General features: G+C 41.1%; 2 protein-coding genes and 1 long non-coding RNA gene across 11 annotated transcripts; 1 reads left to right on the forward strand and 2 right to left on the reverse strand.

Moving 5' to 3' along the window:
* On the reverse strand, window positions 1-2603 carry LOC139530113 (uncharacterized). Its single transcript, XM_071326212.1, has one exon. The coding sequence runs from the start codon at window positions 2491-2493 to the stop codon at window positions 1852-1854; it is 642 nt and encodes a 213-aa protein (XP_071182313.1). The 5' UTR covers window positions 2494-2603; the 3' UTR covers window positions 1-1851.
* A 1537-nt stretch (window positions 2604-4140) lies between these two features.
* Window positions 4141-8697, forward strand: LOC139530115 (uncharacterized). Of its 5 annotated transcripts, none has more exons than XR_011665956.1 (4): window positions 4790-5091; window positions 6852-6992; window positions 7593-7807; window positions 8093-8697. It is a non-coding gene; the product is annotated as an uncharacterized lncRNA (long non-coding RNA). The 5 variants fall into 5 exon arrangements; XR_011665957.1 differs by lacking the exon at window positions 4790-5091 and adding an exon at window positions 5202-5344; XR_011665958.1 differs by lacking the exon at window positions 4790-5091 and adding an exon at window positions 5280-5486.
* A 2864-nt stretch (window positions 8698-11561) lies between these two features.
* On the reverse strand, window positions 11562-25041 carry LOC139530114 (casein kinase II subunit alpha'-like). 5 transcript variants are annotated; one of them, XM_071326214.1, is made up of 13 exons: window positions 24753-25041; window positions 24207-24538; window positions 21661-21766; window positions 20403-20504; window positions 17819-17869; window positions 17456-17515; window positions 17236-17319; window positions 15925-16035; window positions 15638-15739; window positions 14982-15082; window positions 12654-12802; window positions 12454-12536; window positions 11562-12045 (listed from the first exon to the last, which is right to left on the reverse strand). In XM_071326214.1, exons 2-12 carry the CDS (start codon window positions 24308-24310, stop codon window positions 12460-12462), a joined length of 1047 nt encoding a protein of 348 aa, XP_071182315.1. In that variant the 5' UTR covers window positions 24311-24538; window positions 24753-25041; the 3' UTR covers window positions 11562-12045; window positions 12454-12459. The 5 variants fall into 5 exon arrangements, 3 of the variants coding, with proteins under 3 accessions (XP_071182315.1, XP_071182317.1, XP_071182316.1); XR_011665954.1 differs by lacking the exon at window positions 24753-25041 and adding an exon at window positions 12221-12271 and having other exon boundaries at window positions 11907-12045; window positions 24207-24458; XR_011665955.1 differs by lacking the exons at window positions 17819-17869; window positions 24753-25041 and adding an exon at window positions 12221-12271 and having other exon boundaries at window positions 24207-24458.
* Window positions 25042-25786: the final 745 nt, after the last annotated feature.

Here is a 25786-nt window from a genome sequence, read left to right on the forward strand (position 1 = left end):
AGTTGTTGTATTCGGCGCATGTGATAAACAAAGTTTGATTTGATTTGAAAAGGGAATGAAAGTGATCTATACTGTTGGGAACCGGCTAATAACATTATTTTACGTAACAGGCATTTTTTCTCCAGTCCCACAAGAAAACACAACAAAGCGCCTATGCAAACCCTCCCTCTGTCAATCAGGAACTTCTTCTAGTGTCTACTGACATTACAAGCATGATTCAGAAGATAGGGAGAGAGATTTCTTATTAGAGAAGAACAGATAAACTTTTTCTATGTTAGTTAGGGATGCTATATGTTATGTTTGTTCCTTATATACTAACTACTTTTAATGACCATATACTTCAGCTAGAAAACTCCATGTTCAGCCATGCAAGGCATTCTTCAACCACCTGCATAGCCTGCTGGGTAACGTAGTCTAAATGTTATTAACACATAACAACACATCTTCTTTCCTTTAAAAGAAAACGACTTTTCTATGTAACTACACATGTCACATCACATTTGTTTACTCAACCTGCATAACATGCAATTTTCAATAACACACATTTCTTTCCCCCCAATTTAAATTTTTTCAACTAAATATAGTCTGTCCAACAATACTCTATTGTGGCTCTATTTCTTTTCACAAACAAAACATTCAGTCCATGTGCCCCTTTAAAAAAAAAAATTATTATCAATTCTCAATAAGCCTTTCAGGGGCTCTGACAGTCCTTTTTGGTCGTTCTGCTAAAGTGCTTCCTGAAACAGTTGGACAGTGTTCGTTGTCATTCAGGGTGTTCTGACTGAATTGTCCATTTCTAAAGGCATTTGACGCTTCAGCAGTATCCTCCTGATGATCCTCAGTCCCTTGAGTGAATGGCTGAAGCCTTAGATCCACTCTGTTTCGTCTCAGTTGTGATCCATGCTCCGTTTGGATCTCATAGGATCGCGGTGCAGCTTCTCTCTGCACACACCCTTGCTGCATCCAGGTTCCTGTAGTGATGTCTCAGAGTTGTACATGATCTCCCGGTTTCAGTTCAGGTAAGTGTCTTGCACTTTTGTCGTGTCGCTGTTTTTGTTTGTCTTTCTGTTTTTCCTTCGCAAGTTTGACTTTGTGAGCACCTCTGGGTGTTAGCAAGTCCTCATGGATGGGTAGGTTGGTTCTGATGCGACGTCCCATCAACATTTGTGCACGTGAAAGTCCGTTCTGCAGCGGTGCACTGTGGTAGATCATCAGATTTTTTTGGACATCCTCCTTTCCATCGTGTGCCTTTTTCATCAGACCTTTGACAATTTTGACTGAACTCTCTGCTAAGCCGTTGGACCTTGGGTAGTTTGAGCTGGAGGTGTAGGTCAAACACAGTTCACATAAAGCAGTGGTCTGGCTGATTTCCTGGTTCATTCTTGGCCAGTACATTACTTCTCGTGCTCGTCGTTTGCATTTTTCCTCACCCAAGTGGCCCTCGTGTATTTTCTGTAGCATTTCTTTGCGTAGTGTCATGGAAATGCCGTAGGGCATTTTTTCCCACCTGTATTTTGTCAGGCCAGTGAACATGGTGGTAAACTACTATTTGTATGGACCCTAGGTTACCCTTTCCCTTTGTTATCATACTAACTGTATGTCGTATAACCTTAATTAGTGCTCCCGCTCACTTGATGTACCATGCCAGGTGTGTATAATACTGATGTTAATGGGAGAGGGAAGGGGTTTTTAAGGTGTGGTCTTCACTCCCAAATTTCACTTAAATATAACTTCCAAATGAAGAGAGACAATGATACATAAAGTAATCTGGGGAAAAAATGCAACTTTATGGACAACGGTGGATGGTTCTTAAAATAACCTTTGTGGTAGGGGGCTCTTAAAAGAGCAGTTTCACTCCACGGCATACTGCCATGGGACTTCACCTGCTGGCGATGAGAAGTAGGTGGTCAGCTTCTCCCTCACCTGGAGTGCCTGTCTGGGGGCGTTGTTGGCACCTGCCCTGGTGACATCAGGTAGGTGACCATTTGGCGTGCCCATCTCCATCCGGAGCGGCTCCTGGAATGACCTCCGCAGGTAGTCATAGAGAACACATGTGGCCTTCACGCAGGCATCGACATTTGAGGGGGCGTAGGGCCTCATGAGCTTGTGTTTTAAAGGGAAGGCCTCGTCGCCGACGAAGATGTGGGGAACAGGTCCCAGGTCTTCAGCTCCAGGGAGTGATGCAGGTGGTGGAATCTCCAGGGTGCCATCCTGAAGTGCCTGGCCGAAGGCAGAGTCCCGGAGGGTCCCGCCATCACGTCCCTTGCCGTAAGCACCAACATCGACAACACGGAAACAGTAGATGGCATCTACTACAGCCAAGAGTACAACTGAATATGTACCCTTGTAGTTGTAGAATTGCGAACCTGAGCACGGTGGAGCCTGGATTACTACATGTTTCCCATCAATGGAGCCAAGACAGTTGGGGAAATTCCACCTCTCCAGGAACTCGGCAGCGATGGCCCTCCAGTCTTCCTCCTTGGGGACAGGCATGTATTCACCAACCAGACAGTCCCAAATGGCTTGTGCCACAGAGGGGACAATGCCTGCCACCGTGGACCGTCCAACTCAGAAGCTGAATCCAATGGTCCTGTAGGAGTCCCCTGTCGCCAAGAATCTAAAATATAATTCAAAATAATTATCAATATTGTGTGTAACTTGAATTCCACCCACATATTATATCTACTCATATATCTACCTCATTACAGTTTATTATGCTCTACTAATTATATTGTAATACTCATCAACCATCATTAACAATGCCTTGAAACACTACAATTCAGTCTATGACTATATCAATAAACTGTAGCCTAGGCCAACTCTACTCTTAGAAAGAATGGTACTATCTACTTAAAAGGGTTCTCCGGCTGTCCCCATAGGAGATCCCTTTTTGGTTCCAGGTAGTACCCCTTTTGGTTCCAAGTAGAACCCTATTGGGTTCCATGTATAACATTTCCCTCAAAGGGTTATACCTGGAACCAAAAAAGGTTATCCTATGGGGAAAGCAGAAGGACACTTTTGGAAACTTTTTCTCTAAGAGTGTATGTGAGTCCAATAAGAATGTAATGAATGACTGTAACTGTCTTGAACAACAATGGGTCCTGGAGAAGACTAGCCTACCTTCATCAGGGCAGAAGGCACCTCAACTTTATTTTCATTTGGTAACATTGCATAATTAAAAAAGGATTATAAACCAACTTTGGGAAAAGTTATAGTCCTAATGAACATTCTGTAAAAGTACATCTGATATCAAATAGGGACTATTAACTAGAGAGCCCTTTAGCTAGCTAGGTTGCACATAGAAACAATGTATCAATCAATTATGGTATCAAAGGCTTTAAAAATGTACTAGAATGTAGCTTACCGGAGACAAATCGCCAGGCGTTCAACTGCGCTGATGGACTCCCGGTAGTTGGTATCCATCCGGGCGATCCTGGCTCCAACCATCTGGAGCAGGTGATCGAACTGGCTTCGGTCCAGGCGAAAGTAACTTCGGAATTCCTCTCCAAACATTCGAAGCTCTTGAATGAGACGGTGGAACTTCCCTGCCTGCTTTCGGGACTTGAACTATCTCTGGAACCACACAGACCGGCGCTTTCGGCGGGGCTGGTCCCGGTCCAACAGCGCGATCAAGACCACCTTCCTCAACGTTGGTCTCATTGTTGAAAGAGCCTACGCTGCTATCTTGACTATTTATTATTACATTTCGCTCCAAAACTGCATTTTAGGGAATTTATATTATAGGCTCTCACAATTAATTTGTGGATGTCATCGAATAAATAATATACTTGGCAAATAAATGAATAAAAAATGTAAAGAAATTCCCCAGTCAAACTGTTTTTATTATGTAATCCCATTTTTTTTTTACTGGACATCTGTGCAACAAAAATTAAACATTCACATTTTGCTACTTTCTGTCAAGTAAGTGTACGCATACAATTTGATGCATACGTTCGATTTACACAGAACGCACTGCAACTGCCTCTGCCACCCAATACCGCAAGGCAAACGCTGCGTTTCATTGGAAATTGCAAATGAATGTACTTCAGGTGGATTGAAACTGTTCGAAGCGTACGCTTCGAACACACCGACTGCGTAATTGCATCACTGCTGCATAACATTTTGCGCAGCTAGGCAACTATACTGATGCAGGTACCTTTTGCAAATGGTCGCATGCGGTTGGACACATGGAGGAGAGAATACTTTTCGCAGTATCTTCAAAACCGTGTCTTTTTGACACAACTGCTGACAGCTACAGGGACATAAACACAAAAAATGCTGCTTGGAGACAAGTGTCCACGATAGTAGGTTGCCAGGTCAGTTTAGTAGTGAGCTTGTGCTAGATGTGGCTAGCTAGCGTTAGCTAGCTAGCTAACCTAGCTTGCTAACCTAGCCAATGAGGTGGTCGTTGGTCTCATTGTTGAAAGAGCCTACTCTGCCTATCTTTACTATTTATTATTGCATTTCGCTCCAAAACTGCATTTGAGGGAAATTATATTATAGGCTCTCACAATTAATTTGAGGATGTCATCGAATAAATAATATACTTGGCAAATAAATTTATAAAAAATGTAAAAAAATTATGCAATCAAACTGTTTTTATGTAATCACAAATTTTTACTGAATGTGTATGCCAAAAAAAAACGACATTCATATTTTGCTACTTTCTGTCAAGTCCACTCATACAATTTGATGCATACGTTCGATTTTCGCAGTCGGTGTGTTCGAAGCGTAGCCTGTCCATGACCGAGAACAGGAACAGTGTCAATTTCTCCAATGCAGCCTCGCTCTCGCTGCTGTCACTCTCGCTGCTGCGGCTCGTTGCCCTCGCTCTTGCAAGCTAGCATCTTCGACTACTCACATCACTTGACTTGTGGTAGAATGTTAAATTTTCGTCGCGGAAATGTGCAGAGTTACTCCTTTCTTTTCTCGTCATAGCGACTACCAATCTGACACCATGTTATGTGTGTTCCTTATATAATGACAAAACGGGGCGTAGGTTTAACTACTTTTAATGAACATATACTTCAGCTAGAAAACTCCATGTTTAGCCATACAAGGCATTCTTCAACCACCTGCATAGCCTGCTGGGTAACGTAGTCTAAATGTTATTAACACATAACAACACACTATATTTATCACTTTTAATTAATTAACTACAAAAAAGGTCAGACATGTTTTTAATTCTGGTGCCGCTCTGCGCACACAAGCTTGTTGGCTAGCTTCTCTAGTCCAACGTTAAGCCGACTCTGGAGTTCAACGACATTCAAATACGGGCTGTGTTTCGTGTAGGCTTACACTGGCGTGACGTTTTTGATAAACGTGTAAATCTCTATCCGACAAGGTACTTACCCCCCAAAAATGTTATGCTAATTATCTGCATACAGAACTACAAATTCCTGTCTCAAGCTTCACGTCACTCACCAGGGCCATGATGTTCTGAAGGATCAACTTGCTTAAATTGAGAATTCCGTGAACTGTCTCGGGCAAGTTAAAAATGTGCACGAAACCTGTTGTCTAGCCATTTAAATGCATGGGAAATTCATTGGTTTTATAAACCAACAGTCTAACTTGCTAGCTAACTTAGATGGTGAAGCTAGGTGTTCTTGATAATGTTTGTTTGTGTCTGTGTGTGAGGGGTGCGTGGGTAGTCTATTTCAAGTAACTACTTGACTTGTAGCTACCCTAGCTAGCTGTATTATTTTGGTCTGGAGGGTTCATAGATGGACTGATTAGCATCATTTCTTGAGTCAACAGTGTGCTTACTTTACTGTGAGAAGACATGAATCTGTTTGTTGTTACCCTGTGAACAGCATATCATTAGTATAGCTGGTTAGTATACCACGGACGTCGAACCCTGGAGGGGAGGAGCGGGAGCAGACGTGACAGTTACATTTAATAATCTAACAGACTCCCATCCAGAGCGACCCACAGAAGCAGCCAACGTCAATGCCCTGCTCAAGGGCAGGTTGACAAATCTCCCACAAGTTCAAAATTGTGGACCCGAACCGGCGACCTATACGCCACCAGCCCTCCAAGAAAAATTGAATAATTCTATTCCCCACCATCATTTTTTTACTTTTATCTTTGACTATCATCAGGCAAGACTACAAATAGTATGTCTACTTTTATGTTAATTAGCATTTTCAGATCTGAGGGTAAATAGTCGAATATTTTTATAAAAGTCACCTTGTCCGAGAGAGATTTACACGGTTATCAAAACATCACTCCAGGGAAAGCCGACATGAAACACAGACTGTGTTTGAAGTTGGTCTAAAATCCCCTATGGAAAAAATGAATGGTGAAAAAAACAATTGGAACCATTTCCGTGTTTGACCCCTATGTTTTATGGCTATTATGACATGTCCATGGTGGGGCTATATAGTTTGCCAGCTCCATAGCAAGCTGCTCTATCCTCACTGCATGATTGGAGAAGTAATTTAATGTTGAGCTAAATGTTAAAAAAAAAAAATGATTACAGAGGTTTAAAAAGGAACAGAAAGGAACGATATAAACCAGTACTTTTGAGGGTTCAACCTGGTTCAGAACTTTATTTTGCTGGTCGGAACAGATTAAAAAAATGGTGCTTTTCAGAAATAAATTATTGGAAAATAATTTTGGTTCCGACCACTGGTTCCCGCCCCTCTGCTTCTAAATTTACACATAGGGACAAAAGCCTTCTTAATAATTAATAGCTTGTTTGTGGTTTTCTGAAACATGAGACCTCCTCTTTGCTGTGTTCCGTGTGTGTAGTGGAGGTTCATAGGGAGCAGTGAGCTCAGTCGGTGATGTCAGAAGTGGGCAGGTCTGTTTTGTATTGGCTGTAATGTAATTGTCCATACCCTATTCAGCTTCACTGTCTCAGAAGCTATACGAAGGTGGCATGTCTGCACAGTGGCTCAAAGTTACCCTCCCACCTGAACCACAGCACTTTGAACAGATAGAGCAGTCTCTTCATCTCTCCATCTCAGTCCATGGCAACTGTAGTGCCTGTGAGTATTTCTGTGTTTGGGTAATTATAATGGTTTTGGGAAAATGTGGGGAATTGATGGATGATCCTCAACAGAACTGGATCAGCAGAAGAGTTTTGATGAAATTATGGTTATTATGTAAAGTTAATGGAGAAATGTGGGAGATTACAAGGTGGAGGTAGATGGATGGATCAGTGATAGATGGAGCCTGTGAGTGTGTGCTGGGCTTGGGTTTCTGATGGAGAGAGTGATTAAGAGGCCAGCGACGGCTCGTATGCAAATGAATTGGGTGTGATCTGACAGTGTTAATGTTCTGTATTTATATCTGGTTCACGTGGCCTGTTTTTTCTGAACTGTTTACTGAAATTCTGGGTAGAGGCATAACATTTAGCACTGTGCGAGTACGATGAAATTGTTAAAACAATGTTCATTGTTAGAAACTAAAATGAACAAAACTTAACAAATAATGCTTAACGGTTTTTTTATTTTTGTGTTTTCATTGACAAGGGTCCTAATTCTTTATTTTTTGGCACTAAAATCAAACAAATAGACTTGAGATTCTGTGTTTCAGAATACCAGACTACTAAAAACTAAATTTTTCTCTCTACATGTATCCTCCAGTTTGCGTCCTGTTATGGAAACAGCACTCTCCATCAGCCTCTCCAACTCTTTGGGAAGGGCCCTAAGTGTGGCTACATGTCCCTCATCGCCTACCGTAGCCCTCGTAATGTCCCCCGCCCGCGTTTGGCATGCAATGCCCCTAAATTGACTTTATGTCAGATCTGCAGAATGCTGCGTGTGATGCGTTTTGAGGCTGCTCCTGCAGCCAACAACAGGTGAGGCCAAATCCCCATGCTGCACTGCCCTGCAAGATCACTCTAGATGCATTGTGTCATGTCTCTAGATGGATTGTTGTCAGTCTTAGTTCTCTTCAAGCCCTGTGTGTGTAGGTAGAATATATATAATCTAGCACTGTCAAAATGTGTTATTGGGGAAAAGGGATATGGTCTGAAATTGTCAAATAAAAAATAAAATCAAGTTCTGAATATTTTAGAATGTAAATTAATACTTCAATATACTGTATATATCACTGAATGATAGTCAATCTCTTTGGGTTTCAGGAAGCAAGCATCTTCTCTACCACCTAGCTCTCCGGCCAAGTCAAACAGGAGATGTCTGCCTTCCTGCTTTCGCCACAGACGTAATACTACTAACATAAAGAGATTTGGATGATAATAGATCCCAAAGAGCCCACCCCCTACCCTTTCAACAATCCTTACCCAGCCGATGGGAGTGAGTTCCCTTCACGTTTCCACACAAACCAGTACAAAGAAGCACAGACTCCATGTCCCCATGCTTCGTTTGTTGGGGGTAGGGAGGGCACTCCTGAGACAAAGAAAACATGTATTTTGTGTACCAGTGACTGACAGACTCAGCTTCAATCACACTGATTTATTTTGTCTTGTGTGTAATTTCAACAGGTGAGACTGCTCACTGCAAAGGTCAGTCAGTAATTGAACCTGTGGAATGTTTCCAGGGGTCAGGAAAGGAGACCCAACTGTTTTGGGGGTTTGGGTGTTGGGTTGTTTTATTTGTTAGATGTTTAATTCTGGGTGTACATTGCTAAACGGAAAGTGTAATTGACTGACATTGGCACTGTGAAAACCTGTAATGGATTTCTACTGTGGTTTCTTTATTAAAGTTTTGACTATTTCAATCAACTTAACTCCTCGTCTGTCGTATTGTGCTGATGTAATATTACATGTTTGTTTGTTGTGTAAATGTAATCAAATCGATTACTGCCCATTGAAGTGTAGACTCTGGGTTACATGGTGGTTACAAAGACAGACCCAGTAGTTACAATGGAACACACTTAGCACTTGCATACCTGTTTGTGGCAGACATAATTTCAAGCATTTGCCAGTTAATTCCAAATGGAGATACGTAATCAAAACATTACAGTAATTACTGGCTTGGAGGAAGTTCTACTTACTTAGTTCTTGTCTATCTCGTTCCACCCCATGCCACATCTTTTGGTATCTGCTGCTAGCTCCCGTCTCCGGGTATTTCGTGGGTGCCCCGTTTTCCACTTTCCTTAATGGTTCCAGGATAGAGCTGGAGGGAAGTTCAGGAACAAACATAATGATGGGAAAAACATGACTTGTTATGCAGTTGAGGTTCCATTGTTTAATTGAGTAAATTAATCCAAAAGACTCATATGAATGATCCTCTTTCATATAGAGGGAGACAAATTAAAGGCAGAGAGACACAAAGAAAGGGGAAGAATAGGTAACAAGTAGACACACTTAAAATAATAAAAGACACTGGACACTAAAAACAACACTGGACACAAGAGACCTAAAATAAGCCCTCCCATCAATTCCAAAAGATTCATATGGTTGTTAAATGACATGGAAAACCTCATTCACACACCTGTAAACACCGACTCCTGTTCTCCTGCTTGACTAAAGCCATGCAGACCTGACCACAGCTGACCGGACACGGACGCCTGCTGATCTGACAAGGCCCCTGCTAAAACTTTGATTGGGAGAGATGTTTTCTGAACGTGAGGAGCAGAGGAGTCCGGTTGTAGGACAGGAAGCTCGCTCTCAGGTTTCCTCTTAAGGAGGAAGTTGATATTTCAGCCACGCTACCCTGGAATTACTCACACGCATTTACAAAAACAATATGTGATGCAGCTGCACACTCAAAATCAAAAATAAGGCCTAACGGCATTGCTAAACTTTTAGTGTCAAAAACTCCTATGATGTAGTTATACACTCGATACACAATCAATAACAATGCCACTCAATAGTAGCTGTTTGGCCCCTGGGTTTCAGCACCATTTACAGTACTTATTTACAATTGGCCTCCGGTTCCTTGGGTGGAGACATACTAATGGCCAATGGATCCCCTATACGGTACATGTCAATGTAGTTCATTACATAAGCAAGCCTAGTTATCCAAGGTGGGGGTGAGAGAGACAACTGACTGAAAAAGGTTCCAGGTTGATTTATGTACCTTGAACGTGATATCAGATCGTACTGTACTGGACACAACACACCTTTTCCGTCTCACCAAATGTTTACTCCTGTATTCTGAATTCAAGGTCAAACAATTAAGGAGCCAATTCGTATGTACAGGTACAATTTCAACACAAGGTGTACTGGTGGTGTCTATAACTCTTACCAAGATTACACGACAATACCATTAGCCTACATGCATAAAGTTTGCCTCATCACTACAGACGTGCGAAAGTATCAGGGACTCTGATTCGGGATAACTTCCACCAGTGATGTTTAATCAAGTCAATTAGGTGAATTCTATATACTAGTCAAATTTTATTTTAGAGATAGTGCTTTGTTAGATGGGTACCACTTTACAGTCAGTTACTATTTATAAAGGGTATAAAATGGGTTTGTTAAGGAGTTAACTCAAAGGTTAAAATTGTGTGCTTGTTGTTTTGGTGCTTGTGATACATCTGCCTCGTGCAAATATGTGATAAACCAATGTGTGCCATTGCTGAGCGCCGATAGGTGGACATTTTAGCAGAAGGGAAGTGTTGTGGAGAAACTGTGTCAGTTCCTGAGGAGATCAGAGAGCAACACCGTACCAGAGATACTGTATATAATGATGAGAGGGTCTTGTCTCTGCACTGACAACGGGAGTTGTTGTCCCAAAGGTGGGCGGTCTTCTTATAGCTGTAACCCCACGTGGAGATTTTGACAGGGAGTGGACCCTCTCACTTCGCCTTTTCCTCTGACTGTACGACACTATGTCACCTGTCATCCCAGTAATTCCATTCACAAGGGCTCCTGTGCAACGGGCTGTGCTCAGCTACTCACGTGAACCAGAACGCACTAAGGCACAGGTGTCAGGCGACACAACGCTTTCCAATACCACTGGCCTACTTACAGTAAGGGTCACAGCATGAATGCCTGTGTATGTGGGTAAAAACACACAGTGAGATGGATAAATATACCCAAAAACACAACAATCAGAGATTGAAGTCTGTCCGAATGTAACCAAGGGAAAAGGATCAAAACACAGACAAATAATAGGTCTTCATGCTGCGATGTGACACCCTCAGAGAATCCTTCCTTGTAGTCACACTACTGTCCTGAGAGTGGTAGCAAGGTGTGAACCAGACACTCATTTGTCGGAGGTTTTCAGGTATCACGTTGCATAAAAGTTGCACAGCGTCGCAGGGTATCATCTCATCTGGTTTCCTGAGGGCCGTCGTTCAACAGATAAGTGCACAAAGCCGAACGGATTACACTGGTTCAGTGAACGAGCACTGATGGTTCACAATAGATGGTCTGTCAAAACATTATGGCCATATCTAGGTTGTGCACATCTTGAAGCCAAGCCCATTAACGGTTGTGGTGGCAACTTCCTCAGCTATTGTCACATTTGTCACCTTCCTCAGCTATTAATGACATTGATGACAACTGTTCTTTGACCACATGATACAAGTAGTATTTGTAGTTCTGTCTGATGAATTACCCCTTTCAAATATACTGTAAGACAGTATGAATAACAATATGCTATGGCGAAATATGACCAATTCATGACACAAACACATTAATATAAAAAAAAGTATTATTTTTATTCATATTATCATTCTACCTAGAGCAGAGAAAAGGTCCACCATAACACTTTGGTACTACAGTGTGTGGAGGCTGAGCATAGGCCTGCCAAGTGGCTGAACACTGAACAGACAGCCTGACCAAGGAGAGGGGGGGGGGGGGGGGGCAGGCTCACGTTCCTTTTCATTCTCCATGCTTAGTTAAATGAGGGAGGGGGGCATAATGACAGGGAAGGATCCTTTTTTTCTTGTCTTTGAACATTTTCTGTTTACCTCGTGATAAGAGGAGGGGGCAGAGCAGGACAGGGGCAGCAGTGAGACACCAAGCTCATTGGTCTGGCTGCTTGACATGTAACTGGGGCAAGTCAACCTCAGACTGACAAAGAGAAGGGGGGTGTGTCTGGTGTCTCTCTGATCCATTTTCACTGTACACTTGAAGATGTTTCTGCCACAAAGGGCTAAAAAGTCGAGGTAACAAATGTTCTTCTGAAAGACAAAAAGGGAAGAGAAATTATACTGTTTATGAGCATTAATTTTATAGAATATTAAAGTGATTTTATTTTAAAAGTTTTAAATAGAAACTTTAACACAGAGCATTAGGCCCTACAAATTTGATTTACAGTATAACTGATTTGTTTTTGATTCTCATGATTCAATTCACCGTGATTGAACCGAATCCCAACCACTACAATGGCGAAGTGACTCATACGATCTGTCAAAAGGAATCGTTGAAAAAAATATATTAATGAGAATCAAATTAATCGCTGTAATTATTATTATTTATTTTTGGAGAAATGGGGCATCTGTTATATAGTAAATCAAATTCGTACAGCCTTAGAATAATTTAAAACAATGGAACAATTTAGAACAAGTGTTTGTGATTCTCTCACTCACCTGCTTTCATCGAGCAGTAGTGGATCCACTGGACACCATATTGCCATCCGCATTAGAGAGAGACTGTTCCTTCAGCACAGGATCTGTGTAGAGGAGTCAACATGTTAAAGATCACATCACCTTTCATCAATGCACAATAACTGACACTCCACTATGCAGCAGAGGTAGTCAGCAGGCGTGGTTCAGGTTGAGCTACTCACAGAAGTAGGGATGCTCCATGGCCTCTGTGGCCGTCAGTCTCTGCTGATGGTCGTAGCGCAGCAGCTTATCCAGCAGGTCCAGAGCCTCAGGGCTAACCAGGTGCTGGTTCTCGGTCTGGACAAATTGCTCCCAGCGTTTCCGCGTCTGTCTGGGGGGGGGGCGACGATGACAGAGAGCCAACTTTAATAGCTCCAGTCACAGAGTGCCTTCAGAAAGTATTCACACCCCTTTACTTTTTCCACATTTTGTTGTGTTACAGCCCCAATTTAAAATGGATTGATTTGAGATTTTGTGTTACTGATCTACATACAATACCCCATATTGTCAAAGTGGAATTTGGTTTGTAGAACATTTTAGAAATTAATACAAAATGAAAAGCTGAAATGTCTTGAGTCAATAAGTATTCAACCCCTTGGTTATGGCAAGCCTAAATAAGTGTAGGAGTAAAGAAAGTGCTTAACAAATAGCATTATAAGTTGCATGGACTCATTCCGTGTTCAATAATAGAGGTTAACATGATTTTTGAATGATTACCCCATCTCTGTACCCCACACATTAAATTATCTGTAAGGTCCCTCAATCGAGTAATGAATTTCAAGCACAAATTTAACCACAAAGACCAGGGAGGTTTTTCAATGCCTCACAAAGGGCACCGATTGGTAGATGTGTAAAAAAAAATAAAAAACAGGGATTTCAACATGAAGCCAATGGTGATTTTAAAACTCTTACAGATTTGAATGGTTGTGATAAGAAAACTGAGGATGGATCAACAATATTGTAGTTACTCCACAATACTAACCTAAAGAGTGAAAATAAGGAAGCCTGTGCATAATACTAATAAAATAACAATAATGAGGCTATATACAGGGGGAATCGGTACCGAGTCAACGTGCAGGTGTACAGGTTAGTCTAGGTAATTTGTACATAGATAATAAAAAATATTAACATTTGATTTTCTATTTAACTAGGCAAGTCAGTTAAGAACAAATTCTTATTTACAATGGCCAAATCCGGACGACGCTGGGCCAATTGTGCGCCGCCCTATGGGACTCCCAATCACGGCCGGTTGTGATACAGCCTGGAATGAAACCAGGGTGTCTGTAGTGACGCCTCAAGCACTGAGATGCAGTGCCTTAGACCGCTGCGCCACTCGGGAGCCCCTAAACAAACAGTGAGTAGCAGTATTGCGTCAATGCAAATAGTCCTGTTTGTCATGCATCCTGTTTGTCATGCATCCTGTTTACAACAAGGCACTTATTTAATACTGCAAAAAATGTGCTTTTTGTCCTGAATACAAAGTGATATGTTTGGGGCAAATCCAACATAACACAGAGTACCACTCTTCATATTTTCAACCATGGTGGTGGCTGCATCGTGTTATGGGTATGCTTGTTATCGGCAAGGACTAGGGAGGTTTTTCTAGGATAAAAAAAAAACGGAATACGGCTTTAAGCACAGGCAAAATCCTAGAGGAAAACCTGGTTCAGACGCTGGGATACCAATTCACCTTTCAGCAGGACAATAACCTAACACACAAGGCCAAATCTACATTGAAATTGCTTACCAAGACGACATTGAATGTTCCTGAGTGGTCTAGTTACAGTTTTGCCTTAAATCGGCTTGAAGATCTATGGCAAGACTTGGAAATGGCTGTCTAGCAATGATCAACAATCAACTTGACAGAGCTTAAATCTTTTTTTTTAAGAAAAGGGCAAATATTGTACAATTTAGGTGTGCAAAGCTCTTAAGAGACTTACCCAGAAAGACTCACAGCTGTAATCACTGCCAAAACTGCTTCTACAAAGTATTGACTCAGGGGTGTAAATACTTATGTAAGAGAGATATCTGTATTTCATTTTCAATAAATTTGCAAACATTCCAAGAAACATGTTTTCACGTTGTCATTATGGGGTATTGTGTGTAGATGGGTGAGATTTTTATTTTATTGTATTCATTTTGAATTCAGGCTGTAACACAACAAAATGTGAAATAAGTCAAGGGGTATGAATACTTTCTGAAGGCACTGTACAACATTATCGTCACCTGGGAAATTATGTTTCCTTTTCAGAACTAGTGGGCCACTGTCTGGCAGCTATTAAAGATTGTGTCATGCATAAGAACAGCCCTTAGCTGTGGTATATTGGCCATATACCACATCTCCTTGTGCCTTATTGATTAAATATATCACTAATAGAATCAAACTTGTAGTGGGGCATGTTGAAATAATTGATATCCTACAACTAATTCAAATGCTTCCTCATTACCAGGTAAATACCAGGAGTAACCCTTATTTCCATGTCTCAACGGCACTCCCTTTTGGTACTCACTGGCCAAGAAGGTCCTTGAAGCGTGGGTCCAGTTCAATGTGGTATTTGCGCAGGTAACCAAAAAGTTCCTCTGTCCCTAGGACTTTGGCAATTCGGACCAGCTGAAATGATAACAGTGACAATTTCACACAAATGTTTGGGTTTGTCTTAGGGAATATTTTTCCATGTACAAGCTAATTTGGTTAGTACATGTTATCATCAGGTAGTGAATGTGTTATCTACTCTAATAGATTGTAGCAGTCAGTTTTTCCCCTAGGATTCTTTTACGGAGCGGTGTCAAAGTTAGTTTCCTGCAATTCTACACATTGTCATGGGGCTGAGAGAAAATGTATCAATGGGAGCCCAATGCCTGTCTAGTTGTTATATTTGGTTTAAAGTCTACACTGAAACGGTTTATCATCCCGAAACGTATTTTCTAAAAATAAGAAATAAAATAAAATATTGGAGTGGCGGCAACGATTTAACAGTAGTTGCCCGCCGTTGCTAAATAAATATAGGGGAAACACTGAGTCAGTGTTATCATACTACGAGAGAGGTGGAGATTACACAAGTTAGTAGTAACATTGGGTTGAATAAGTTGGGTTGTAGTGAGACTAAAGTTTGGTGGTGACAATAGAAAGGGAACGTCTGTTGAGTGGTTATAGTTAGTGGGATACCTGGTCATAATTGTCCTGGCCATGGAAGAAGGGCTCTTTCTGAAAGATCATACTGGCCAGCATGCAGCCAAGACTCCACATGTCCAAACTGTAGTCGTACATCTGACAGGAAATTACAGAATGCATCAGTTACTGCCATACATCAATACACATACAGTTACCAATAACAATGAAATCGGTACACAATAACATGACTTACATGTACACAATCGGTACACAATAACATGGCAAATGTATAGAATCACCAATTGTGTCTGTGTGTTTGCTTGCATGTGCTGGCGATTTACCTGGTAATCCACCAGTAACTCAGGTCCCTTAAAGTAGCGAGACGCTACTCTGACGTTGTATTCCTGTGCAGGATGGTAGAACTCTGCAAGGCCCCAGTCTATTAGACGTAGCTGCAGCACAAATACATACCGCGCTACATTACAATACAAACCGCGCCGCGTTACAATACAAACCGCGCCGCGTTACAATACAAACCGCGCCGCGTTACAATACAAACCGCGCCGCGTTACAATACAAACCGCGCCGCGTTACAATACAAACCGCGCCGCGTTACAATACAAACCGCGCCGCGTTACAATACAAACCGCGCCGCGTTACAATACAAACCGCGCCGCGTTACAATACAAACCGTGCCGCGTTACAATACAAACCGCGCCGCGTTACAATACAAACCGCGCCGCGTTACAATACAAACCGCGCTGCGTTACAATACAAACCGCGCCGCGTTACAATACAAACCGCGCCGCGTTACAATACAAACCGCGCTGCGTTACAATACAAACCGCGCCACGTTACAATACAAACCGCACTACATTACAATACAAACCGCGCTACATTACAATACAAACCACGCCACATTACAATACAAACCGCTCTACATTACAATACAAACCGCGCCGCGTTACAATACAAACCGCGCTATATTACAATACAAACCGCGCCGTGTTACAATACAAACTGTGCTACATTACAATACAAACCGCGCCGCGTTACAATCCAAACCGCGCTACATTACAATACAAACCGCGCTACATTACAATACAAACCGCGCTACATTACAATACAAACCGCGCCGCAATACAAACCGCTCTACATTACAATACAAACCGCGTCGCGTTACAATACAAACCGCGCTACATTACAATACAAACCGCGCCGCGTTACAATACAAACCGCGCCGCGTTACAATACAAACCGCGCCGCATTACAATACATACCGCGCCGCGTTACAATACAAACCGCACTACATTACAATACAAACCGTGCCGTGTTACAATACAAACCGTGTGAGGGAAATTGCTACTGGAAAAAGCCTCATCATTTTTGCAGTCCTGTTTGTGTCCTTATGCAATCTGATGCCATAATAATATTGTATTTGATAAAGACTAAAAGAGTTCAACACCCATTATAATGGTGGAGAAATAATTGAAGTCACTTTAAAACAAATCTGACACATTTCTGTAAGCGTTGTAGACTTTTCAAACAGCTTAAGAGAATAACTTTTGGACAAGACATCATTCACAACATCCAACTCCTAGAGCTTTCTACGGACCCAACATCTCATAAGAAAGGTGAAGAGCTCCCCCTACCTTCCTCATCTGGTGGTCAATCATCACATTGTGGGGCTTGACATCACGGTGCATTATCCCCATACTGTGGCAGTAGTCCAGAGCCTGAGAGCACAAAGACCCAAATCATGTCAGAGACAGAGATATATTGGCTAGACACCACAAACTAACCCCACAGTTAGGAAGGTGTGAAGGTAGGACTAGGATGTGAAAACACACAGGGTCAAACTGTAAGGCTCACCTTAAGTAGTTCATACATGTAAAAACGGATATCAAAATCTGTTAACTTCTGGTAGAGCTCCTGGGCAGAGAAGAAAATAAAGTTTTAGATTTAATTTGCAGAAAGAAAGTATGTGATGCATGCATCGATGATGAAACAAACACAATTTACACTTTCAACCAACCAAAAAAAGACAGACAGACAGGACAGACATATTGAGTGAAAAATTCTCTGAACAATGCAATAAGTCATTGCACCAACATGGTATCTGAAACGGTATAGCCTAATAGGCTATTAAAAAAGCATTATGGGTGAAATGATCACGATTCCCACTCATTACACCATCCCATACCAGTGAAACCCCATCCCTAGAGATGATTCTACCTTAAAATCTGTGTTATTGATGCATTCAAAGACAAGCGCAGGCGTTCGGGACTGTAGAGAGGTTTGAGAGAGAGGACAAAGAGGAAAAAATCTGAGAAAGGTGGAAATATTCAAATCACATTAATTGATAAAGCAAACATTGAAAATGACATTACGCTATGAGCCATATACCGTTGAAGTCGGAAGTTTACATACACCTTAGCCAAATACATTTTTTTTTTAAATCATAATTTCTGACATTTAATCATAGTAAAAATTCCCTGTTTTAGATCAGTTAAGATCACCACTTTATTTTAAGAATGTGAAATGTCAGAATAAAAGTAGAGTGATTTATTTCAGCTTTTATTTATTTCATCACATTCAGAGTGGGTCAGAAGTTTACATACACTCAATTAGTATTTGGTAGCATTGCCTTTCAATTGTTTAACTTGGGTCAAACGTTTTGGGTAGCCTTCCACAAGCTTCCCACAATAAGTTGGGTGAATTTTGGCCCATTCCTCCTGACAGAGCTGGTGTAACTGAATCAGGTTTGTAGGCCTCCTTGCTCGCACACGCTTTTTCAGTTCTGCCCAATAATTTTCTATAGGATTGAGGTCAGGGCTTTGTTGTCCTTCAGCCATTTTGCCACAACTTTGGAAGTATGCTTGGGGTCATTGTCCATTTGGAAGACACATTTGCGACCAAGCTTTAACTTCCTGACTGAAGTCTTGAGATGTTGCTTCAATATATCCATATAATTTTCCTTGTTCATGATGCCATCTATTTTGTGAAGTGCACCAGTCCCTCCTGCAACAAAGCACCCACACAACATGATGCTGCCATCCCTGTGCTTCACGGTTGGGATGGTGTTCTTCGGCTTGCAAGCATCCCCCTTTTTCCTCCAAACACAACGATGGTCATTATGGCCAAACAGTTCTATTTTTGTTTCATCAGACCAGAAGACATTTCTCCAAAAAGTACGATCTTTGTCCCCATGTGCAGTTGCAAACCGTAGTCTGGCATTTTTATGGTGGCTTTGGAGCAGTGGCCTCTTCCTTGCTGAGCAGCCTTTCAGGTTATGTCGATATAGGACTCGTTTTACTGTGGATATAGATACTTTTGTACCTGTTTCCTCCAGCATCTTCACAGGGTCCTTTGCTGTTGTTCTGGGATTGATTTGCACTTTTTGCACCAAAGTACGCTCCTCTCTAGGAGACAGAACGCGGCTCCTTCCAGAGCGGTATGACGGCTGCGTGGTCCCATGGTATTTATACTTGCGTGCTATTGTTTGTACAGATGAACGTGGTACCTTCAGCCATTTGGAAATTGAGCCAAGGATGACCCAGACTTGTGGAGGTCTATAATAATTTCTGAGGTCTTGGCTGATTTATTTTGATTTTCCCATGATGTCAAGCAGAGGCACTGAGTTTGAAGGTAGGCCTTGAAATACATCCACAGCTACACCTCCAATTGACTCAAATGATGTAAATTAGCCTGTCAGAAGCTTCTAATGCCATGACATCATTTTCTGGAATTTTCAAAGCTGTTTAAAGGCACAGTCAACTTAGTGTATGTAAACTTCTGACCCACTGGAATTGTGATACAGTGAATTATAAGTGAAATAATCTGTCAGTAAACAATTGTTGGAAAAATGACTTGTGTCATGCACAAAGTAGATGTCCTAACCGACTTACCAAAACTATAGTTTGTTAACAAGAAATATGTGGAGTGGTTGAAAAACGAGTTAATGACTCCAACCTAAGTGTGTGTAAACTTCCGACTTAAAATGTATACTGCGAGGGAAAGGTAGAGCAACAAGTGGCTTAACACCCACCACACAGCAGAAGCACATCAACATAGATAAAACATAAAAGAATATAATAGCAATCACATCCCAATTTGGTCCCGGTTGCAATTGCAATCATTTTGTAATAAAAGATAAGCCATGTCAATGTTAGCCTCAGTAATTTCTATTATCATAATTCCCATTTCTGTTATTGTAGGCAGCAGCATAGTGAATAGGTGATGAAGAATTGCATGTAAGCAATTATTTGAGGAGGTAATGTTATCGGTTGGGTATCTTCCTTGCATCCATAAACATTATTCTCAAAATAACCCTGACAAAATGTAAAAAAGACTGAGTCCTGTATCCCCACGTACAGTTAATATCAAGGCTGCCATGCAAGAACCAGATCATCTACCTGCTTTCAGATCATCTGTCAGTTAATTAGCTTAAGACTTAATCTGTGAGTAAGATGACTAGTTGGCAGAACTTTCAAACAGTTTAAAGTGAACATCACTAAAATAATATCAAACGCATTCACAATAAGTAAAATGTGCTGATATTAGAAAGGACGTCAACTGTAACTGTAAAAATGTTGATACGGTGTGGTCTTTCCCCTTCATTAGCCAAATCTTAATTATGTGAGGATAACATTTGTTCTCTTTGCAAGCATAAAAGGTATACTGACAACAACAAACCTTCAATTCAACAGCCATTATATGTATAGGAACACTGACAAAATTGATTTACAATGTAAACAAATCTGATCTCAGGTGACTAAGAACTAGCCCATAGCTAGAAGAAAGTAGAGCTGTAACATACCACAGGGTCTTTCACTGTGTCCACCAATCGAATAATGTTGGCTCCACCTCGCAAATTCTCCAGGATCTTGATTTCACGCTTGATTTTCTTCTTCTTGACAGGCTAATTAGGATTATAATAACAGAGACATCCAATTAAACCAGGATGTAGCCTAAACATTTGATTGTGCAGGATGTGATCTCATTAACAACAGTGGTAATAGTGACAGCATCAGCAAGATGTCCACTTTTCCTCCCATGTCATCATATTTCCCTCTGTTATCCTGTCTGAATATTACTTGGACAATGTGATGTGGTACAGTGGGTTCCATAATTATTGGCAACCTTGATAAAGATGAGCAAAAAAAGACTATAAAATAAATTAGACAAATACTGAGCTATATTGTATGCTCAAAAAAATCCAAAATTATATTATTTATACTAATGCAATTGCTCAGAGAAATAGATGTTGTTAAACAAGTAATAACAAAAACATCTAAAGATAGGAGTCAAAATTATTGGCAATCTGATAAAACATTTTAGAAAAAGGCTCAGGGTCGTTATCCTCTCAAGAGGAGAGTGCTCTGTATTGAAAAAAGGGGTGCTAATAATTTTGAGCCCTATCTTTTTTTAGAATTTTTTGTATTACTTGTTAAACAAATTGTCTTTCTCTGAGCAACTGTATTTTTTTTAGCACCGCACTTCACTTCCCTCTGCCAAGCTTCCGCACCAAGTGGTAGTCTTTCCTCCTGGTTACTAGAGGGAAGCTATATTTTATGCTAAAATAAAAAGGGAAATTATATACTTTTATACTAATACAGAGAAAGACATTTTAACAAGTAATATAAAAAAATATTTAAAAAAAGATAGGACTCAAAATTATTGGCACCCCTGTTTTCAATACTGTAGCACTCTCTTTTTGCGAGGATAATGACACAGCCTTTTTTCTAAAATGTTTTATGGGATTGCCAATAATTTTGACCTCTATCTTATTTAGATGTTTTTTTATTACTTGTTAAACTAAATTATATATATATATGATATATATATATATATATATCTGAGCAATTGTATTAGTATAAAATAATTTCCCAATTTTTTAGAGCATACAATAACGCTCAGTATTTGTATTATTTATTTTATACAGTATCTTTTGACATTTTTTAGCACATTTTTTGCAAATCATTTTGGACTCCATTGTATAGGTTTAAATAAAACAGACCACTCTTTCATCGCTGCTGGAGCATTCAGAAGAGCAAAGCAGGCCTTATGCAACTTACCTTGAGGATCTTGACAACCACCTTCTCATTGTTGTTGATGGCCTCAAAGACCTCACTGTACTTCCCTCTGCCAAGCTTACGCACCAACTGGTAGTCTTCCTGGTTACTAGAGGGAAGATGGAAAAGAGATTAGTCAGCACATATGAAAGATGCAGGCTAAGATTAAATCTAGACTTGGTTTCCTCTATCGTAATCGCTCCTCTTTCACCCCAGCTGCCAAACTAACCCTCATTCAGATGACCATCCTACCCATGCTAGATTATGGGGACTTCATTTATAGATCGGGCAGGCAAGGGTGCTCTCGAGTGGCTAGATGTTCTTTGCCATTCAGCCATCAGATTTGCCACCAATGCTCCTTATAGAACACATCACTGCAGTCTATACTCCTCTGTAAACTGGTCATCTCTGCATACCCGTCGCAAGACCCACTGGTTGATGCTTATTTATAAAACCCTCATAAGCCTCGCTCCCCCCTATCTGAGATACTTACTGCAGCTCTCATCCTCCACATACAACACCCATTCTGCCAGTCACATTCTGTTAAAGGTCCCCAATGCACACACATCCCTGGGTCGCTCCTCTTTTCAGTTCGCTGCAGCTAGCGACTGGAACGAACTGCAAAAACAGTCCAGTTTGAGTGTTTATCTCCATCTCTTCATTCAAAAGACTCAATCATGGACACTATAGGTCCAAAAGACTTCTCAACAGCTTCTATCCCCAAGCCATAAGACTCCTGAACAGCTAATCAAATGGCTACCCAGACTATTTGCATTGCCCCCCCTCTTTTACACTGCTGCTACTCTCTGTTATTATCTATGCATAGTCACTTTGTCTACCTACATGTACATATTACCTCAATTAACCGTTGCCCCCGCACATCGACTGACTCTGTGCCGGTACTCCCTGTATATAGCCTCACTACTGTTACTTTACTGCTGCTCTAATTATTTTTATACTTTTATTCTTATTTTTTACTTAACTTATTTTTCTTAAAACTGCATTGTTGGTTAAGGGGTTGTAAATAAGCATTTCACTGTAAGGTCTACACCTGTTGTATTCGGAGCATGTGACAAATAACATTTGATTTCTTGCTGACAGTTGTGGCTGCTTCGCGTGATGTATTGTTGTCTCTACCTTCTTGCCCTTTGTGCTGTTGTCTGTGCCTAATAATGTTTGTACCATGTTTTGTGCTGCTGCCATGTTGTTGTCATGTTGTGCTGCTACCATGCTGGGTTTTCATGTGTTGCTGCCATGCTGCTGTTGTTATTTTAGGTCTCTCTTTATGTAGTGTTGTGGTGTCTATCTTGCCGTGATGTGTGTTTTGTCCTATATATATATATATATATTTTTTTTTAAATCCCAGCCCCCGTCCCCGCAGGAGGCCTTTACCTTCTGTTAGGCCATCATTGTAAAAAAAAAAATTGTTCTTAACTGACTTTCCTAGTTAAATAATGGTTAAATAAAAATACATTTAAAAAATGTAAATGAGAAAACAGATTAGTCAACATTTTATTCCACATCCTTCCTTCCCATCACAACACTCAAGGTATAGAATAGGCCTAGATGGAAAGAGGGTGAATCTTTTAAACAAGACTAATTTTCCCAGTCAATGAAAGCGAGAGTGACATTTCAACCATAGAGAGGGGACATTCCGAGTATCCATCTTTTTGAGGGCCCTTGATTATACTAATGAATAAGACCAGTGGTGCTGGGACAACCATATCTTGCGCATCGAACTGAATATATTAAACTAGTGGTCTAATGGAAACAGATTCAATTCAAGATCTAGTGAATCTTCAATAAAGTGCTGCAACTGTACAGACATTTAATTCAGTAATTAAAAGGTTGTGTCTCATTAACAGCTTGTGTAAATGTAACCAAATTAGCTAGATCTGAAAGAAAAATCTATATATGCCATTTAAAGGAATGATAATGTGATCTGGCTATGTAAAGTTTTATGAAATCTGGGAAACTAGGTATCTACTGTTGTACGATTCACAAGCATCATTTGGTGCTGCCTCGGCGTCAGCTGCCAGCAAGGCCTGCTCGATCTCACAGATTGATGATTTTCCCATCCCACGCCAATCTGAATGTACTACGCGCAGACTCATTTACTCAAGCCATGAACGTTCCCAACAAAACCTTGTTAACCAAGCTAAATCTCCAAAATACATTATTTTCCAAATATAGTCTTCAAAATACGTTCGTAATATGTATTAATTATGATAGCTAGCTATCTAGTCTGATATTGCACCCGCCCACACAGAACCAATGCAATGGGACAATATATGGCCACTCATTCGACAATAATGATAATCCATGGTAGTAGCCGAAGATTCTGTTGTGGTAGCTGCCTGTACATCGTGTTGAGTGGAGAGCAAATATGAATAGCCTGCAGCAATAAACTATGACGGACAAAAAACAAAAGCTAAAATAGAAAACATATATGAGATCATATATTTGATAAAGCATTTGGCAATAAAATACTAAATAATGCATTATGACGTTTAGAAATTCCACCCCGGCAAAAAAATAAAACACTTTACCTCCAGTTAGGCACGTGGGTTTCGTAGTCCCAATATTCCCTGCTCTTCAAAGTGTTGACATCCGCGTACACCCGAGATTTACTGCCGGCCGCCGGGCCGGGCATGGCGAGCACCGGAGCCCGGTCTGTTTTGAGGATTCGATTGCCACAGAGCTCGTTTGCTACTTGGAAAGGGAACACAGATCACCGTCCTCTTGTTGGAGCCTCGCTTTGTCCGAGTAAGGGGGTTCCTGTTATCTGATATTTTCCCCCGCGAGAGATGACCACAGTGCGCTGCGCACGGAGGTTGAAGGGGAGACGAGGGGCCGTCAGATACTGCTAGTGTTAAGACGTCTGGGAGGAGAATGAAAATGGAGTGTTGAGGTAGAAAGCCAAATTCAGGAACTGGCACTATTTACATAAAATAAAAGGCAAACATTTTTATTAAAAGTGACCAAAACACTGACAGAAATGCCAGGCATGGGGGGTTTATGGATCAAATTATTGTGGTTTAAACCCCTAACCCCCTTGTGGTCCTTAAATCCCGAATCCGAAACTGGGTTCCTACCAGAATACACTCTTCTTGTTATGGCCGTCCCAATGCAACAATCTTCCAGCGGGGTGGATGGGGAGGAATTGAACGGAAAAGTCCAATAGAGAAGTTGGGTTTTACAGCTCACCCCTAACTATGGGGTATTGACTAATCGCTACAGCCGGTTGGAGAGGGGTGGAGTATAAATACATTTTGCTGGCTAGCATGCTAACTCAGTCAGAATCGCGCCACCGTTGAGCGCGGTGCAATGCACCCACACTGGGGCCCGTGGCATATGTAATCGGAGTGAAGAGCATCTAAAAATTCGCTTGAAAAACCTGTTGGAGTTCGGGTTTTGGGGCTTTCTTGTAGAACCGCCCCCGGTCCTTATTCCAAACCGGATTGCGATAGAAAGTGCACCCGGAAACGAACATAATTTGGATAAACCAAATATACTTTTGAAGAGATGGGAAACTCCATTGGCATCGTAGTAACGCCCACTGTATACGTTGCACATACGTCGCAATTCACCCGGTGCATTATGGGTTATTCTGGAACAAGGAGAACTCTCCTTCAACAAGTGAATGGGAGTCAATTGGGCGCTAGCTCAAAAACAACACAATATTAGCATGCATTTCGTGAACAATAAATATAATATGTTGTCTTAGGTCTCTCTTTATGTAATGTTGTCTCTCGTCGTGATGTGTTTTGTCCTATATTTATATAGGAGGCCTTTTGGTAGGCCGTTATTGTAAATAAAAATTTGTTCTTCACTGACTTGCCTAGTTAAATAAAGGTTCAAATAAAACTACAAGTATTTTCCGAGATGTGAGATAATTAACTTGTTCTCTGTAATATCGTGTGGCTGTGGAATCGTGACATTACATGCTTTCGAGGGAAATAGGCAGGTTTCTCGATTTATGCCGCGTCCACATGCTAGTCGAAACTAGAAAACGATTACTCGGACATGCGAAAGCATTGTAGTTATACACGTGCCGCGTTAAACGAATAAGCAAGTAGAAAATGTTCGATTTTCCTAATTCCGACGTTCGTAAATTCACTCTGGTTAT

This window comes from Salvelinus alpinus, chromosome 9 (genome assembly GCF_045679555.1).
Source record: "Salvelinus alpinus chromosome 9, SLU_Salpinus.1, whole genome shotgun sequence".
Classification (NCBI taxonomy): Eukaryota; Metazoa; Chordata; class Actinopteri; order Salmoniformes; family Salmonidae; genus Salvelinus; species Salvelinus alpinus.

Coding starts and splice junctions, on each gene's coding strand:
- LOC139530113 (XM_071326212.1), bottom strand. CDS start 2,493: ATGCCTGTCCCCAAGGAGGAAGACTGGAGGGCCATCGCTGCCGAGTTC.
- LOC139530114 (XM_071326214.1), bottom strand. CDS start 24,310: ATGCCCGGCCCGGCGGCCGGCAGTAAATCTCGGGTGTACGCGGATGTC. Junction 21,767..24,206: donor ACCCACGTGCCTAACTGGAG/GTAAAGTGTTTT, acceptor TCTTCCCTCTAG/TAACCAGGAAGACTACCAGT. Junction 17,870..20,402: donor ACACAGTGAAAGACCCTGTG/GTATGTTACAGC, acceptor ACCTCTCTACAG/TCCCGAACGCCTGCGCTTGT.